At 42.4% G+C, this 19,883-nt stretch overlaps 2 protein-coding genes across 2 annotated transcripts in view; both read right to left on the reverse strand.

Annotated features, from left to right (window-relative positions):
- Positions 1 to 1,324: 1,324 nt before the first annotated feature.
- On the reverse strand, positions 1,325 to 14,380 carry LOC139657922 (ABC-type oligopeptide transporter ABCB9-like). The gene is given in 12 exon segments (XM_071535915.1): positions 1,325 to 2,034; positions 2,253 to 2,389; positions 2,825 to 2,984; positions 3,715 to 3,888; positions 4,181 to 4,369; positions 4,547 to 4,675; positions 4,959 to 5,156; positions 7,537 to 7,742; positions 7,874 to 7,991; positions 7,993 to 8,005; positions 13,447 to 13,561; positions 13,747 to 14,380. Coding segments are annotated over 12 exon segments (2,388 nt in total). The 3' UTR covers positions 1,325 to 1,719.
- A 3,556-nt stretch (positions 14,381 to 17,936) lies between these two features.
- LOC139657931 (uncharacterized) overlaps positions 17,937 to 19,883 on the reverse strand; it is a 31,887-nt gene continuing 29,940 nt past the window's right edge. Inside the window, exons 20-22 of the mRNA XM_071535925.1 lie at positions 19,643 to 19,802; positions 19,070 to 19,206; positions 17,937 to 18,251 (exon numbers count right to left, since the gene is read on the reverse strand). Coding sequence (XP_071392026.1) covers positions 17,937 to 18,251; positions 19,070 to 19,206; positions 19,643 to 19,802 — 612 coding nt within the window. The remainder of the gene's footprint in view (positions 18,252 to 19,069; positions 19,207 to 19,642; positions 19,803 to 19,883) is intronic.

The raw sequence follows: 19,883 nt of genomic DNA on the forward strand, positions 1-19,883 counted from the left end.
AGGATTACGAGTAGAGCTCACATCATGGGTATAAAGAGTGTAGCACTTGCTATAGCTTGGCTGAAGTGGGTCCAAATTTGATCTTGTAATGTTTGACATTATAATGGACAGTGAAGATCCAGCAGAAATAACCAGAAATCTATTTGGGAAATCTATTTATGTATAAAAAGAAAATCACATTAGGTGAGCTTTTAGGACTAATGTTCCCAATTTGGTGAGCTAGATCTAATATTTTATCACGCTGACCAAATAATATCTTGTTAGTCATCAGTCACTGTCTCCAGAAATGTAGTTGATGCTTTAGTGAATTATCCAACTAATGGGAAGTGTATGGCTGCAGACACTGTCTGACACATGCAACACAAAAAAAAATCGACCACTGAGTTACATTGTGGACACTGAATTCTTGTAGTTGCTGGAAGGAGGATGACAGATGAGCAATATTATGATTGAAATCAGCAATAGATTTTAATTATGGCAATGTGAGTGTGCTGTGTGTGCAATTTTTATGATGTTCCACCATTAAATCTTTATTTTTTACCTCTATTGCAAAGCAAATTTTTTGATTAAGCTCTACCTGAAACATCTTTCCTGGAGAGGAATGGTTCCGTTAACATTCCTACAGAAAACACAAATAGGCCTCACAATCAATACAGGTAAGGATGTTAGCAAATAGAAGAATATTTCAAGGTATTGCAGGATCACAATTATTGTTGAATATTTATAATTTTAGAGGTATTGTCTTACTATTTGACAAATTATATTTGCAGTGTGCATAACCACCAAAACAGTAGATGGCAATAGTGAGCTAGCAATGGGAGCCTGAGACCGGGGCTAGGCTAACACCTGACAGTAGTGTTGGCATGGCTGGAGCTGAATTACATTGCAGCAAAGTGGTAAATATGACTGGGAAAGTCAGAATTTTCTATACTAGAGAAAACAAGAGCCACCAAAACACTAGTTTCGTCACAGGGTCCATTGTAGTATCTTTTACAACCAAAAGCACTTGCATGCTCATGTTTACGTCTGCTGAACACAGAAGTACAAATTACGAGTAGACCTTGAAGGCAGCATAAGACAATACAATACAATACAAATCCAACATGGATCTTTTTAATTCATCAGCATGTATGTTTGTAACCATTAAGGCCTACATATATATGTTTTCACTGTAAGTATTGAGCATATCTTTCCATTCACAGTGCATTACATAATATATGTAACTGTAGTGCCATATATTAATCTATCCTCTTTATAGACTTAAGCCAAAACATAATAGCTCCCCATAGTACATTCAGTTCAATAGAAAAAGGCATCTTTCCAATACCACCTTTCACTTAAGCTTCATCACCTGCCACAGTAAACTCAATATATAAAAAAAAACAATACAAAAACAATAAACCAAAATAAATGCCTAGGAAGGCTTAAATAAAATAATCTGTTATTTCTCTGTTTGGAGTGTGATAGTGAGGTGTCAAACCTTTTTTGATACACCCTCATCTAAAGTAGGGTTAGACCCATATATCAGTCACTTCTGATATGATGGATATGATGAAGTTTATTTGATTATAGATTAAATATATAATTTATCAATAGTTCCCATAGGCAACACTTGTTGTCTATTGATGTGACATTTTGATCAGATTGGAGAAAATGTTGGTATCGGCCTTCAAAAACTCCTATCGGTGGAACCCTCACATCAAGCACTGCAGTTCATTCTCAGTAGCGGACGTTGCATTCAGACTCGCTGGCGCTGCTGCTTCCTCTCCTCCGCTGGCTCCCCCCGTCGGACTTCCAGGCGGGGGTTCTGGCGGGGTCGAGGACCTCGGCCCCCGTCTCCACGCCCAGCACCTGCCTCTGCACCAGCTTGTAGTAGAGGCCCCCGCCGGCCATCAGCTGGCTGTGAGGCCCCTGTTCCACCACGCGGCCCCCGTCCATCACTATGATGTTGTCGGCCTTCTCCACTGTGCTCAGCCGGTGGGCGATCACCAGCACCGTGTGCTTCCACATGATGTTGTTCAGAGCCTGCTGGACCTGAGATTTAAAAAAATCCAGTCCATTTTGTTGATTTCCAATCAATTAAATAGCAACACCTTGTGGCAAAAACAAGTTACTTTTTGGCTACTGCAGACAGTCCTGCCAGACTCGTTTCGTTTTTGGTGGACGCCCCCTCCATCCTAAATAGCACAAGGAATGGTTACATCACATCCTGTCTGGTAGTGGTAAATGTTAAAATAAGGCAGTTCACTTACAATGTGTTCACTTTCTGCATCCAGGGCGCTGGTGGCCTCGTCCAGGATAAGGACCCGTGGGTTGCGGATGAGAGCTCTTGCAATGGCCACCCTTTGTTTCTGCCCTCCTGACAGCTGGGTGCCCTTCTCTCCAACACCTGAGGAACAACAAGAGGAGGAACTGAACTGCATGACTCACCCCATAAACTACCAGCGTGGCATTGATCAATTATACAATAAATATGTAATCAATCAAACTGCATCATATCCATCATATCAGAGGGAGACGACATTGACTGGCTGATATACAATTTGGAATACATTTTTCAATATCAGCCATATATATCAGCAGACTATCAGTCTAACCCTAATAATAAGCAATATCAAACTGATGTAAGCTATACGAGTCCTTTTTAGGGGAAAAAAGCATAACTTAGCTTGCCTGGAACTAAAATAGATTTTGTCTCTTGGTGGTTTGCTTTATGATGATCACCGACTGGAGGTCCTAGTTTACTCACCTTTTTATTTACTACGACAACACTGGTTGACGAAATAATAAAAAAAAGACAATAAAAAGGCAATAAAATAGTTACCTGTGTCATAGCCTTTAGGGAGGGTGGTAATAAAATCCTGAGCGTTAGCCTTGGTGGCAGCCTGCACCACAGTCTCCATAGGGACGTCAGTCAGGCCATAGCTGATGTTCTCCTCAACTGTCCGGGCAAACAGCACAGGCTCCTGGCCCACAAGAGCTACCTGCAAAAACACAGGAAGAAATGTTAATGTTTACTGTTCGCTGCCAAGCAAATGTTACATTTGTGTCTTCTTGTGAACACAACAAGACGTGACTTGTCTGTAAAGTTGTTACTTTCAGTAATCTGCAAGTGTGAGCATAGTTGTAGGATCTGTGTTGTTTTAAATGTCTTTATTTTTTACTGTATTGCCAAGGTTGTTATCAGATGTTACCTAAGTTACTTGCTGCCATGGTAAGGTTGTTAGCAGAGAGGGAAAGCGATCTCTGCTAACAGGATTTTTGGAAATAATTCAGCTCCAATTCCTGTGATGTTACCATGCTATGCAGGCTGCAGAAATGCCCATTTTGGAGGTAACTTAGTGAACAAAGTCAGTGCCTCCCGCAATCGCCTTTCGAAAGCTCACTGAATATTACTTGTTTCATACTCTGCAAAGGGCCCAGCGGTAATTCTGCAGTACAGCAATGAATATAATTATGATTAGTTGTAGCAGCAGTAGCAGTAGTAGTAGTAGTAATAGTAGTAGTGGTAGCAGTAGCAGTAGTAATGGTGGTGGTAGTAGTAGTAGAAGTAGTAGTAGTGGTAGTAGTGGTAGTAGTAGAAGTAGTAGCAGTAGCAGTAGTAGTAGTAGCAGTAGTAGTAGTAGTAGTAGTAGTAGTAGTAGTAGCAGTAGTAGTAGTGGTAGTTTAACCTTTACACTCCTTCCATGAAAATACCAACAAAGTGAGCCTGACCTTGGAGTGGAGGTAGTCGTGCTGGTAGGTGTCAACAGGCTTTCCATCCAGCAGCACTTGGCCTTGCTTGGGGGGGTAGAAGTTCTCCAGGAGACTCACACAGGAGCTCTTTCCACTGCCTGAAGGCCCCACCAGGGCCGTCACCTCTCCAGGCCGAAGAGTGAACGATACTCCCTGCAACACACACCGTGAGTTCATATGCAGTTAGCTACTGTTGAAGGTTAGGGGTCAACTCACTTTCAATTCAATCAATTCAGGAGGTGCTTTTTCTTCAAAATTCAAAAAGTGGACATCTTTTGCTATAAAATGATGAATATGCTTAATCACTAAAGAAATAATTGAGAATTAAGTGTTTTTCATAATTATGTGAACTGCAATATCAATAAGCATAGCGTGATACCAGTCATACAAATCTGAAAAAGGGGCTTTTGAATACAGTATGGCAACTAGCTCTCTTGCGACAAACCTTTAGTACATCAGTCTCAGGGCGTGTCGGGTAAGAAAATGTGATGTCCTTAAATTCAACCAGGCCTGTGCATGTGTCTGGGGCCTCTTTGCCCTCAGCTGGGTGTTTGGATTTCCTGTCCAGGTACTCAAAAACCTTCTCAGCAGCTCCCACTCCCTGCATGAGGCCCGTGTAGACAGATGAAATGCTCTGCAAGATGGACCATACAAGATATGGGCCAAGGGGATTAGTCTCATTAATACAAATAGCCTGGTAATGTGATCACCGTCCATCATACAGATCCTAAACTGTAATACCAATGGGGGATATTTGTTGTGCACACACAGTAAAAAAAAAAAAGAAAAGAAAACAACAAAGGTTAAATACCTCAAGACAGTCTCCCAGTTCCAGCACATATATGACAAAAGATATAAAGGTACCGCCACTCATCTGACCAGTGACCATGAGGTGACCACCATAGTAGAGGATAACAACTTTAAGAGCAAGCTCTGAGATCTGGAAAACACACACAAATCCTGTTCATGTACATACCGCAACATACAGGGATGCGATGGAGGGTAAATCCACCTAAACTCAATTTACTCACCTTTTTATCTGCAGAATACCCACCAACCTTGTTAGGCTGACATCAAACTTAATCATGGAATTTCATAGTAAACATCATAGTAAGTAGTATCAAACTGCTACACGTTATATAAAGATAGTGGCTTCTTGGGTGTTATTATCAATAAATAAACTGAATGTTCTTGTCCCTCTAGAGGAGGCAACTGATACCTACACAACTGGACCACATGTAGCAAGCGTAGGCCAGGGCTTGTTTTTTGTTGAGGTGGAACATGACCATGAGCCTGTTGTAGTAGCAGTCGGCCTCCCGATCCTCGTTGGCAAAGCTCCGCACCGTACTCATGGCTGAAATTGTTTCCTCTGCAACTTTGTTGGCCTCTGCAAGGGCTGTTTGCTCCGCTTTGGTCAGTTTCTGGAGATTAACCAACAATTTAGTTTAGTGTAGTTATTTCAATGTATAAAATGATAAACACAGAGAACTTTCTTTGCTAGTGAGGTGAATAAAACTAGGTCACGTCACCATGTATTAAATGAGCACATGTAGGCCGATGTACGCTTCTGTTGTTGCCTTGTTTTTCAAACAGTAACCCTGCTGCAGACATCATGATCAAGACTATTTCCTCCATTTCCTGGGTTGTTAATATTATCTTGGTCAACATTCAAAGTTTCATTCAGGTATTTTATTCAAACTGATGTTTTCTAGTTTAGTTCTTTTATGTGACAACAACATGCTCTTTTGACAAACAGAAGAATGTTAGCTTTGTCTTTTCAAAAACAGAACTCTAAACCTATCTAACTATAGGTCTACAACAATAAAATAATCCCTTTTCCAATAAATTTCAGAAATATCTTTTTGGTTTATTTGCAGATTGTGCTTGTCCTTGTCTAATCGCTGCTTGCAGCTATATTTTCTTTGTTTGGATTATTATTCTGCTTCGTATTATTCTGCCATAAAAGTATCTGCAGCTCAGAAACCGTAACTACAGGTCCCAAACTTGGCAGATAGGTTCAAAGTCTCACCCACTGCTCAGGTAAAAATTACACCAATCAACCTGATGGTGGCCCTATAACAAATAACTTTGCGTTTTGGTCCATAACTTCTGAACCATAAATTGTAGAATTAAAAAAATATTTCTATTTACCCTGGATTCCTTGGGGTATTACGCATCTATCCATATAGGCCATGCCCATTTCCGTCTGACTGGCTTTTCCACCATTTTGAATTTTCTCGAAAACGTATTTGTGCAAACGCCTCCTAGACCGTTGAGGCAATCGTCTCCAATTTGGTATGCAACATCTCTGGATGCCCATGATTAAAAGTTATCAAAAGATGTTTGATATTACATACCACATTGATATAATTGGCTTTCAAAGTGTAGTCAAATGTTGTGTTTACAAATATTGCCATAACTCATGAACTGTGTGTGCTATCTTAACCAAATTTGGTACACTTGTGCAGATAGCTACTATAAGGTAATGTGCAAAATTGGTGTCATTTTGCCTATCGGGGGCACTACAGCAACATTTAAAATAAATTGACTGTAAATTGTAGAAATCAAATTCTTTAATTCAGAGACCAAACATGCCATCACACTTGCACATTGGGCCACATCACATCACATTTACCCCAGAGGCGATCAGGTGCTTGGACCCCGGCAATTGCCGCTTGCGGCTATATTTTTTATTGTTATTATTATTTATATAATAACCTACAGTCATGTAAAGTGTTTTTTTTTTTTTTTTTACTGGTTCTGTTTGTCTATTTTATATGTTGAGAGAAACTATAATAGTAATTTTCTAATTGGTGTGTGTATTTGTTATTAAGAAAATAATTTGCAAACTACAAAAGCAGGCTACACTTCTATTTAAGATTATTTGCAATGATATTAAAAGATTAGTTACACCAATGCACAAAACCAGTAACTACCAACCAAGCTGAAAACTGCAGCCATGAGCCTCACCAACCCAACCACTCAATACAAGAACATACACTATATCATACCAACACAAACAATATTGTTTGTTGTTTCAGTGAAAACATGTCAATGAACTTATCGTCCTTACAAATAAAGAGTAGGTCTTTTGTGGTAAATTACCGCAGGCACAGTGTGATTTGCAGGCTGTCGGCAACAAGCAGCAACTCCAGCATTCACTACCGCTGCCATGTCGAGTCAAGTCGTATTCAGTAGGTGCCATGCCATTATTCCGAAACCCCAATAGTCCGAAAACTCCATGCCTGGCTCCATCCACAACCGTGGCTTCTGACAGCCTTGACAGTAAGCTTGCTCTAACCCTAACCTCAGTGACCCCATGCCTCAACCCCAACCACCTCCGGGATAACAGGCTGTCAGACAAATGGGCTTTCGGTCCAATGGGTGGACATTTTTCAGACTATTGGAGTTTCGGAATAATGGGACGTCGGAACAATGGGCAGTCCCCATTCAGTATAGGTTATGTACGTACTGAAACTCGAAAAACTCGAATGAATGGCTCGCTCAACAATGTACTACTTCCTCAAAGAGCAGGTTTGAAAGTGCAATGTCTTGTGAAGGTACATGGCGATCATTGACAGTGTGGCTCACTGTAGCATGTAGTTTTGATAATGTACAGAAGCCATTTGTATCAGTGCATAGGCTTGAAAGAGAGCGGGTGGGGAGAAAGGCAACTGGCTGGACTTGTTCAATGAGCTTTGATGGAAACTAGTATGTACCATTACAGACTGTTTCACGCTCGAGAATGATTCGTTCAAAATGATTCGTTAATTCTTTTTGGCTCAGCACTATATGCTTTACCTTGTAGTACTCGCCATAGACTTTGGAAATGATGCCGATGAAGGGGAATCCCATGATGGTCACCAATGTGAGCTTCCAGGACATCCCGAACATGAAGATGAAGTAGCCGGCACCCTTGACGATGCTCCTCAGGAAGATGTTGACGTTTTGGGAGATGAGGTCACTCACCTGGGTGGTGTCAGCAGTCAGACGGGAAGTGATGTCACCTATAGAATGACACGATGGTATAACATTAGAACTAGAGCTCTTTTGTCATAGAAGACAATTAGATGCACGGATGGATAATTTGATGTAGATGCGAATGGCTTGATGGATGTATGAATTGTTACCATATTACCTGTGTGGTTCGCATCGAAAAAGCCAATCTCCTGCCTCATCAGAGATCTGAAAAGAAGGCTCCTGAGCCGAAGGTTTAATCTGGCAAATGTCACGGTGAAGACTCCTCCACGCACCCCCCATCGCAAGTGAACTGAGGAGAAGTCAATACACTTTTTAGAAAACATTAAATTAATAGGCCTAATTTGCAACATTTTCAAATTAATAAATGCCTGTTTTGCTACTCTCTATCGCTGATTGATATAACACAATAGTGATTCAACCCATACCCAGTATTCTGCCCCCAGTAGTTAGGTGAATTTTTCACTTTAAGCCACCACTCCATTTTGTCTGGAGAAAAGATGTGGTGACATCCATGTCCATCTCCATTGTTTATGGTCTTGAAAAAGCATAATATTTTTACACGGTTTCCATTAAATACATGAATTCACCTCCGGTCTTCATTACTTATTTGGGAGAGTGTTTAGCTTTCTGTTAAGCCTGTATGCAAACGTAGGGTGAGAACAGAAGAGTAAAAAGATTAACAATACTTCAAGAGCAACTATGTGGACTGGAAACTGGACACTGCATCACCCCTGAGTCCAAGATGTCAACCACCCCAGGTCCCGCTGAACGTCAAGACTTGGAAGTCAAGTCAGAGTGTGCAGCATCAGCATCCTTGCTACGCTCTACTAATATAAGTCCAGTGTTGGTATGGCCGTTGCAGAGGCATGGGCTAAAGCAGAAGCAGTACGTACAAAAGCAAACTATGCAAAACATCAGATAGAAATGAAAGTGGACTGAGCACGTATTGATGGTACACAAAATGCCCTTTACAGTGAGAGTGAAGCAGAGGCTGCTTTGGCTGCTGCAAAGGTGCTGGAGGCAGCTGCAGATCTTGACAACAAAGAAAAAATGAGTGAGGCCAGTATCCATCTGTCATCGTTTAGGTCATTGCAGCGTACTGATGAATATGTCCAAGGCACATTTTACTCACCCACAAATTGAGGGTGAAAAGACACAGGCTGCTTATACCAGGTCTCCACAAGTTCAGTATTCTGAGTCTCATGATGAGAAGGAGAACCCATCACGGTTTAACACCTTTGCTTCTCTTCCTAAATCTGTGAGTTCTCAAGAACCTCAGATAAATTGTCAACATGACACTGTCCCTTCTCACATCATTATTAATGACTCCGACCCCCACCCTCCACACTTCAGCAATGTACCAAGGAGTCCACACAAGAGAAGCGATTGGGCATATAGGCATGCACCCAGATCTCCAGATATCTCACACCTCACTGTTTACCTTGCTCGTCGTCTTCACTTTCTTACAGCAGGGCTCAAAGTGTTCGATAACCGGCCAGTGAATTATCTGTGAGCTAGAGAATCAGAGCAGTCCATGTTAACAACACTATGGCTGGCCTTGACAGGGTGTGGCAAAGGTTGGATAAGTTGAAGATGAGTTATGGATCTCCAGAAGCTATTTAAGATTCTTTGTTTATGTGGTTGGAACATTTTCCTAAAATCTCAAATAAAAATCATCAGAGATACCCATACCCAGCTTTTTCATTCTTTGTTGACTTTATGTATACTAATGCTGAGATGAGAAACAGATCCCAGCTTTGTCCTCCAAAGCGCAGCACCTCCCAAGGGTGAGAGGTTTATGGCAAAGCCATGGAAGGTGAGAAGTCTAATCTCTGTCAATAAAACCGAGGTCCAAAATTCCACCTGCCCAACTCCCAGTAAGTCTGCTATGAACCCAGACAGACAATGTCCCATCCATAAAAAGCCACACTCTCTGAAAAAATGTAGGGGTTTTAGAGAGAAGTCACTCGATGAATGGAGGAACTTCCTCAAAGAGCATTCTATTTGCTATAGATGCTGTGCTTCAACAACTCATAGGGCCAAAGACGGTAAAGCTGTTATCCACTGTTCAGAGTTCAACAGTGAAGTCATGTCTCAGCTCTTCCTACCAGTCCACCCCCCTGGGTGGCAAAAGAGTTCACTTCACCTGCAGAAGAGCATTGTGGGGAGCAGGTCGAAGAGACACCAGCTGCAGCTACGTCCACTTGCACAGAAGTTTGTGGAGAGGGCCTACAAAGCAAATCATGCTCCAAGATCTGTTTGGCCAGTGTGTATCCCAGGGGACATCCTTAACAGAAAATAAACATGTATGTTGATAATGGATGACCAGTAATATATCCCTTGCAAGGTCTGCTGTCATTGATATATTTGGCATTCAAGGGCTAGCAGCTTCATAATTGAGGCAGCAGATGGCACTGTTTGCTTCCCATTACCAACACTCACTGAGTGCAACTTAATTCCCAATAACAGGGAAGAAATTCCTATAGCAGAAGCTGGAAACCATCACCAGTTGCAGCCATGGCCGACAACAAGCAGATGTTCCACAGCTTTCTGGTCAAAGAAGATCACCTTGACTACCTTCGCTTCCGGTGGTTCCGTGACCACCAGCTGTACAGCGACATTGTGGAATATCGTATGATGGTGCACGTGTTTGGCAATTGTCCTTCACCGGCAGTAGCTTTCTATGGGCTGAAGAGGGCAGCTATGGAGGGAGAAGAAGAGTTTGGAGCTGATGCAAGGTGCTTCGTCGAACAGCACTTTTATGTTGACGAGGGCCTGAAATCATTCACCACTGTGGCCAAAGCTGTAGATGTGCTACGAAGAGCACAAGATGTGCTAGCCCAGTCCAATCTATTACTACACAAGATTGCATCTAACAGTGATGATGTCATGAGAGCCTTCCCAGGAGAGGAGTCCCCACCTATGCAACAGGATGGATGGATGGGGCCTGTCAGCAGATACATTCGTGTTTCAAGTGGCTGTCAGTAAGAAGCCCCTCAAGAGACAAGGTGTTCTGTCTACGATAAACAGCTTGTTCGATCCACTCAGGTTTGCTGCACCAGTCAGTATTCAGGGTCGTTCTACCCTGAGAGCATTTACCACTTCCCAAAGAGAAACACCAGGAGTGGCTGAGATGGAGAGATTCACTACAAGACTTGCGGGAGCTGAAGATTCCCAGGATATATACTGTACATCTCTCCCACTTTCTGGAGCTCAGAGGAAAGAAATGTGTGTTTTTGTGATGCATCTACCAAAGCAATCAGTGCCGTCGCCTACCTTAATGTCACAGATGCTGAAGGACATAGTGAAGTGGGGTTCATCTATGGCAAAGCAAAACTTGCTCCAAAACCAGAACTCACCATTCCTCAACTCGAACTTGGAGGCCTCTTCTATGGGCAGTAGCTCAATTTAGACACATAGCTCACTTCTTTACCCAAGAGTCTAAACACAATGCTTGTCATGGATGGCATAAATGTGATAAGAACCTCAGTAAGGAGCAACTTGACCAGGCCAAAGCCACAATTATTCATGCTGTCCAGAGTGAAGTCTACACAGAAGAGATCAAATGTCTTCAAGGAAGTCGAGGTGTTCCTAAGTTGAGCCCATCCTTTGCATCAGACGGTCTTCTTAGGATTGGTGGTCGACTGACAAGAGCTCAGCTCACAGAGGAATCGCACCCCATACTTGTCCCTGGGAGACACCGCATTGCAACACTGTTGATCAGGCACTTCCATGAGCAAGTTCATCAAGGCTGACACTTCATGGAAGGAGCTGTAAGAGCAGCTGGATATTGGATTATCAGAGGGAAGCAATCAATCAGCAGCACAATCTATAATTGTGTCACTTGCCGCAAGCTGCGAGGCAAACAGGAAGAGCAGGTAATGGCAAACCTACCTGCTGATCGTCTACGTGCAAACCCCCCTCTTTATGTATGTGGGACTGGATGTGTTCGGCCCTTGGTCCGTCACATCACAAAGAACATGTGAAGGCAGGCAAATAGTAAACGCTGGGCCGTTATCTTCACCTGCATGAGCACAAGAGCAATACACATTGAGGTGATGGAGTCAATGGACACCTCTAGCTTCATTAATGTTCTTAGACACTTCTTTGCCATAAGAGGACTTGCAAAACGTCTAAGGTCAGATTGCGGGACCAACTTTGTAGGAGCCTGCAAGGAGCTCAAAGGGATGCCATAACAAGCAAAAACAGAGCTACCTCACAGACCAAGAATGCCAGTGGCAATTCAAGCCTCCACATGCCTCACATATGGGTGGCAGCTGTGAAAGGATGATCCATGAGCCATGTTTCATGAACTTGGATCTAGAAAGCTGACATATGAAGTCCTGACAATATTCAAGGTGACAGCAATTGTTAATGCAAGGCCATTAACCTTGGTTTCCACAGATCCAGATGAGCCATTAATTCTCACTCCAGCCATGTTCCTTACACAGAAGGTTGTTACACCTCCTTTACCTCTAGGTCAATTTGATGACCTCTTCAGATGTCAGTGGTGACAAGTTCAAAGTCTAGCCAACATCTTCTGGGAACAATGGAAAGGAGAATACATCGGTGGTCTACAAGGACGGTGCAAATGGAAAACAGAAAAGCCAAACCTGCAGGAAGGGGATCTTGAGACAGGCAAGCAAGGAGGAATGACTGGCCTGTAGGGCTGGTTGCCAAAACCTTTCCCAGTGAAGACGGGAAAGTTAGTGGTGTACAGAGATTGTATCTAAGACCTGTATCTGAAGTCATCCTTCTGTTAGCTAAGGACACTTGCCAGTAATGAGAGAAAACTGCACACACCTTTTCATACTTACATTGCAGTTACTCTTATAATTTACCATAGATCCGTTAGAGTTAATGTTTTGTTTGACATACTGGGGATGCCAGGTGAGTAGTCTGCCCCCTGTAGTTAGGCTGAATTTGGAGACCCCTGCTGGTTGTTTTGTGTCGCCACTGTCAATGTTGATCAAGTTTTCACTTTAAGCCAGCACTCCACTTGTCTGGAGAAAAGATGGGGGAATCACGTGGTGACATCCATGTCCATCTCCATTGTTTATGGCCTTGAAAAAGCATAATCTTTTTACACGGCTTCCATTAAATACATGAAGTCACCTCCGGTCTTCATCACTTATTTGGGAGAGTGTTTAGCTTTCTGTTAAGCCTGTATGAAAACGTAGGGTGAGAACAGAAGAGTAAAAAAATTAACAATACTTCAAGAGCAACCACCTAGTTCATGAAAGCTTTTACATTTGCTGTTCTAAACATCCAGTGTCTGTTCCTTCAGTCATACAACCTTGACATTCGCCATAGTAAGGGGACAGACAACGTGGTGGCGTGTTGTACTGTGCCCCTGAAGCCTAAATGTATATGTTCTTGTCTCTGCTTCCTGCTTTTCTCCTGTGCTGTTCTCTTCCTCCTCTTAAAATGCTGCCTAGGTCTGCTGAAGATGGGCTGGCCAGGGGACGGAGGGAGAAGCCGGCCAGGGGGTAGGCGGGCTAGACAACTGAGTTGTTTCTGGTTTGTCTGGAGTTTCAGGTTAGGGTGGAGTACTCACCATTTGGGGGGTCATTTTCCCTCTTAGTAAATGAGGTAGAATCCTCATGGTAATATTGGCTGTTTTGAAGTCAGATAAACTGCCTTTACTAAATGGCGGATAGACAAAGACACAACAATCCAACCCATCACCCCTGATTTCATCATTAGGGGACACAAAGTGGAGATACTCACCTGGCTAAGGCCAGCGCTGACAGTGTGACCAAGGGCTTAGTGAAGTACTCCATGCTCTGGTGAACCACAATGCCATCTATGGCCTTTCCAGTGTAGTAAGGTATAAAGGCTTCACCTATGGAGATGGGAGAGCAGAACATTAAGAGTAATTTGGTGTGAGTAAGACAGTCATAGCCTAGAGAATCAGTGCTTCAAAACATAATTGCCAAAGAGAGAGACGACCTATTGCACAGGTCTCTTGCAATCATGTGTAATAAACAATACTAAATTACATTACATGGCCATGTCAAGGATACTCACACACAGCGGAGATGAGGAGGAAGAGGAAGGCTACAAACAGCAGCCCACCATCTTTGCTGCAGTAGGCCAGCAGGCGTCCCAACGTGGCTCCTGAGTTGCTCTCCTTCTCCTGGCTCCCCTCCCTGCTCGACCTCCTCTTCTTCCCCACCTCCCACTCCTCCTCACCGGCCATCTCCACCAGCCTCTCCATCTCCTCAGAGCTTCCTCCTCCTCCTCTGCTCCTGCTGGCGTTGGTCACCGAGTTGAGCTCCTTCCCCAGCAGTCTCCAGAGCAGCACGACTCCCAGAGAGGAGGCGCAGGTCCAGGAGACCAGGCTCAGGAACCAGGGCTGCTGGGTCAGAGCCTGCAGCTCGCTCAGCATCAGCAGCTTGGCCAGGGCATAGGTGATGACGGTCACGCAGATGAGGAGAATGAGGGTGGATAGTTCAGTGACCCTCCGCGGGCCGTCCTCCTCGTTCCACGACACCCCTATGGAGGCTCCCAACAGGAGGGAGGTTCGGACCAGCACAGTCCCCCACAGGTCAAAGTGTGATCTGTGTGTGTACAGGACAGTGGTGACGGCAACATCCACCAAGATGCATAACAAGGTGCAAAGCTGCAACTTGTTGCACCTTGTACCAGCTTTGATGCCCATGATGATTATCAAGCTAGAATAACTTATAAGAAGTTAGGGTAAGATATTACCAGTGCCAAGTAGGCCCAAAACGTTTTTTAAAAAAGGACTTCTGGTCAGAGCTTTAAAAATAAAAGCCTTGACAAAGCTTCCACAGTGTATTACATCCCTTATCCAGGTATCCATAGGCACATTAAATCCCTAGGTCTACTGTAGCCTGCCTACACACATGCCACAATAGTCGTAAACTTGGTCAATACTTGGTCAGCAGACAGCATGCACGCCTCACACTATGTCAAGCAGGTTTGATTAGAATGAAGTGACAGCGGCTACAGCACAGTAGAGGTTAAGTAGACTAGACCAAAGATCGTCTATATTTGGGAAGATAAATGACTCTGCAGCTGATACTTTTCAGTTGCGTTACAAATCTCACCATCTCCACTGGTGCCATCATGAAGGTCCATTGGAGAATTTCCTCCAGGCAAATAATGGCTAAATATAAACAACCATGCGAAAAGATTGATAAAGATTATTGTAGTGTGGGTCAATGTGTAGGTCAATTCAGTTACAAGTAAAAGTGAATGGTAAGGTAGATGTGTCTCTGTGACACAGAAAACTTCCTTGTCTTTAGCGCAAATATCCCTTCATCCCTAGACCCTTTAAAGCGCTTTACCACTGGATGTTGTTTCAGTGTAGTTTTGACTGAATAAAACATCTTTTCCATTAATGATAACACACACACTTGTGTGTTTTCCAAAAATTTATTTAAAAAAATGTATTGGCTACATTACAAAATTCTGGCAGTATTTCAGGCTCAAAATGTGTTATTAAAGACAAAGTCCTCTTAGCTTTTGAATAAATTATCATGAAACTAATTAAAAATGGCTTCACATAACTCCAATAATGTTTGATCTCTCTCTCATAGGATCTTGAGAGCAGCCTCCGCCACACTTCGAGATGACATTTGTGGTGCACGGAAATAGAGGCAGAGTGATACCTCTGTTCTTTTCTCTTCTCTGACAGACTGCAGTTGTTATGTAGCGTCGGCGGAATGGCTCCTCACACCAAACACTGTTTTGGTGAATGTTCAAGACGATGTAATGTTGGCAAATCTGACAATAGTACGTTATCACAAATGTATGTATGTATTTTCCTGTTTTATAAATCAGTTATTCAGAGTGTCATGCTGTAGCCTACTGTAGTACGGGCTGGTTCAGCAGTCTATCTGTGAAACTTAAAACTGAACTATATAATCAAACCCAAATTTGTGCGAAGATTATTGGCCAACCTGTGGCACACTCCTTTCAAGCAGCTGACAACAAGAGCATGCTCAGACTTGCAAAAAGTAGCTCTTCTGACTCCTCGCATGTTTTAAACGGAGAATACCAACTTCTGCCCTCCAATAGGCGATTTAGAGTCCCTCCATTTAAACGCAACAGACTGAAGAATTCTTTTATACATCAGTCTATCCTGTTGCTAAACCAAAATCAGTGTGCTGCCAACTACTTGTGATAAGATACAGCACATGAATATCAAACTAAATTGTAATAAATACGAAAGGTGAATGTGTCTCTCCTCTTGTGCAGACATTAGTGATGCGTGGGTTGATTCAACGTTTTTGGGCCCCACGGTTGTGGGTCAAAAAAAATATTTTTGGTGAACTTCTGGCGAGCTGTGGGTGGGTTAATGAAGAGAAACATTGCAAAATAACTTTTAAGTTCCACAATCGGCATATGTTTAACCCCGCACTTTAATTCACAACTGACAAAAACTAGCAAAAGCAAATAAGCATTCTGGTAGCCTTCCTATGGAAAATCTTGGCTTACAACTATCAAAAAGGCCTTTTTGTTAGCCTATAGCAGCAGGTTGGCCATGCATTAGTCAACAGCGGGGCGGGCTGTGGGCGAGTTCGGGTCACTCCACAGCTGACCAGCACATCACTAGTGGACATGAGCTTTCAATGAGAATGCGCCTCAGCATCTCATTTTTCTGATTGGTCATGTGATGACAAGATGCAACAAGGTTACACAAATGAAACAATACCTTTATTGAAAAGTATTAGATTTAAAAAACAAATCTATTGCACTCTGTATCACAAAGTGAAACCAAATAAATTAAGTTTTATGGGAAACTACAAGGAGCTCACATCATAGGCGTAAAGGGTGTAGCACTTGCTGAAGTGCAGATGTGTAACATTACAATATACGTACATCAGCAATAGATTTTAAATATAGAAATGTGAATGTGCTGTATGTGCAATTTTTGTAATGCTCCACCATTAAATCTGTGTTCTTTATCTTTATTGCAAAGTACATTTATTTTGGTTAAGTTCTACTGGAAAACATATTTACTGGAGAGGAATGGTTCCATTAACATTCCTACAGAAAAAACACAATTAGGCTCACAATCAATTTTCAGTTTAATCTTTATGATGTATTTTTATATGCAATACAGGTAAGGAGGTTGCCAAATGGAAAAACATTTCAAAACTACTGAAAGATCACAATTATTGTTGAATATTTATAACTTTTAAGGTATTGAAAATTACTATTTATATTTGCAGTGTGCATAACCACACAAACAGTAGATGGCAATAGTGAGCTAGCAATGGGGGCCAAAGAACAGGGCTAAGCTAATGCCTGAGAGTATGTTGGTATGGCTGCAGCTGAATTGCATTGCATCAAAGTAGTAAATGTAACTGGGAAGAGCCACCAAAACACTAGTTTTGTCACAGGGTCCATTGTGGTGTAAACCAAAAGCTTTTACAACCAAAAGCACTTGCATGCTCATGTTTACATCTGCTGAACTCAGAATCAGAAATGATGAGGGGTCATGAAGGCAGCATATGACCTTATACAAATCCAACATGGATCTTTTTTATTCATCAGCATGTATGTTTGCAACCATTAAGGTCTACATATATATGTTTTCACTTTAAGCATCAAGCATATTTTTCAATTCACAGTGCATTACATAATATATGTAACTGTAGTGCTATGAGTTGATCTATCCTCTTTATAGACTTAAGCCAAAACATCATAGCTCCCCATAGTACATTCAGTTCAATAGAAAAAGGCACCTTTCTGTTGTTTTAGTCATGACACCGCTTTCACATGAGGTAACAAATTATATATTTCAGCAGCCTTGAACAGAAACACTAAATATTTCCACAAAGTCACCAATACCACCTTTCACTCAAGCTTCATCACCTGCTACTGTAAACTCAATATAAAAAAGAAAAAACAATCAAACAAACTAAATGCCTAGGAAGGCTTAAATAAAATAATCTGTTATTTCTCTGTTTGGAGTGTGACAGTGAGGTGTCAAAACATTTTTAACGCACCCTCATCTCAAGTAGGGTTAGACCCATATATGAGGTATCTGATATGATGGATATGATGAAGTCTATTTGATTACATATTTATTCTATTGATCAATATTGATCAATATTGTTGTCTATGAGAAGTCCTTAAACTGAATTGATTCTGATGTGACATTTTGATCGGAGAAAATGTTGGTATCGGCCTTCAAAAACTCCTATCGGTGGAACCCTCACATCAAGCACTGCAGTTCATTCTCAGTAGCGGACGTTGCATTCAGACTCGCTGGCGCTGCTGCTTCCTCTCCTCCGCTGGCTCCCCCCGTCGGACTTCCAGGCGGGGGTTCGGGCGGGGTCGAGGACCTCGGCCCCCGTCTCCACGCCCAGCACCTGCCTCTGCACCAGCTTGTAGTAGAGGCCCCCGCCGGCCATCAGCTGGCTGTGAGGCCCCTGTTCCACCACGCGGCCCCCGTCCATCACTATGATGTTGTCGGCCTTCTCCACTGTGCTCAGCCGGTGGGCGATCACCAGCACCGTGTGCTTCCACATGATGTTGTTCAGAGCCTGCTGGACCTGAGATAAAAACACACTGCAGTTATTATGCAAACCCACATACAGTATATCCCAAAGTATTGCACTCAGTGTTGCTCTGGCCCACCATACTGTAATAATAAAGACACTCAGTGTTGCTCTGGCCCACCATACTGTAATAATAAAGACACTCAGTGTAGACTGTGGCTTCTTAGATTTCCTCTACCTTCTTGTATTATATTATATATTGTATTATATTATTCCAAACAAACTGCTGTTGTTGCTTCTGTAAAAACATAAAACGCATCACTTGTCTGTGAAGGACAAGGATTTTTCCCAGGAAAGAGGGACCCCCCCCCTATATTTATATAAAAACGTTGTGGATTATTACTAAATTATACAAAATATTGTTAAATGTCAAGTTATGAAGGTTTCACAGGCTTCATTCAACACATTACTTTAATTTTAATTCAAGTTTTTTCCAACGGCCTGCCATGCGACTGGGGTCAGAAAGTGGTAAATACAGTTATAAATACAGTTATATATAGTACAGCCCTCTTGTGTGATATTGTTTAAATAACAGACCGCTGTTTCACATGTAATCATATCACACCGCTGTCGAAGAGTCCAGTCCATTTTGTTGATTTCTAATCAAACTAAATAGCAACACCTTGTGGCAAAAACAAGTTACTCTTTGGTTACTGCAGACAGTCCTGCCAGACTCGTTTTTTTTGATGGATGCTCCCTTTCCTTTAACATTCAAGCCAGGTTTCTAAGTAGCTGCTCACCCTAATAGCAAGGAATGGTTACATCACATCTGTCTGGTAGTGGTAAATGTTAAAATAAGGCAGTTCACTTACAATGTGTTCACTTTCTGCATCCAGGGCGCTGGTGGCCTCGTCCAGGATAAGGACCCGTGGGTTGCGGATGAGAGCTCTTGCAATGGCCACCCTTTGTTTCTGCCCTCCTGACAGCTGGGTGCCCTTCTCTCCAACACCTGAGGAACAACAAGAGGAGGAACTGAACTGCATGACTCACCCCATAAACTACCAGTGTAGCATTGATCAATTATACAATAAATATGTAATCAATCAAACTGCATCATATCCATCATATCAGAGGGAGACGACACTGACTGGCTGATATACAATTTGGAATACATTTTTCAATATCAGCCCTATATATCAGCAGACTATCAGTCTAACCCTAATAATAAGCAATATCAAACTGATGTAAGCTATACAAGTCCTTTTTAGGGGAAAAAAGCATAACTTAGCTTGCCTGGAACTAAAATTGATTTTGTCTCTTGGTGGTTTGCTTTATGATGATCACTGACTGGAGGTCCTAGTTTACTCACCTTTTTATTTACTACGACAACACTGGTTGACGAAATAATAAAAAAAAAGGCAATAAAAAGGCAATAAAATAGTTACCTGTGTCATAGCCTTTAGGGAGGGTGGTAATAAAATCCTGAGCGTTAGCCTTGGTGGCAGCCTGCACCACAGTCTCCATAGGGACGTCAGTCAGGCCATAGCTGATGTTCTCCTCGACTGTCCGGGCAAACAGCACAGGCTCCTGGCCCACAAGAGCTACCTGCAAAAACACAGGAACAAATGTTAACGTCGTCTCTTGTGAATGCAACAAGCTTGTTGCATTCACAAGAGACGAATGTAA

The sequence above is a fragment of the Centroberyx affinis genome, unplaced genomic scaffold (assembly GCF_046629955.1).
Source record: "Centroberyx affinis isolate AG114_WGS23_722 - 3 ecotype Tasmania unplaced genomic scaffold, CSIRO-AGI_Caff_v1 ptg000182l_1, whole genome shotgun sequence".
NCBI lineage: Eukaryota > Metazoa > Chordata > Actinopteri > Beryciformes > Berycidae > Centroberyx > Centroberyx affinis.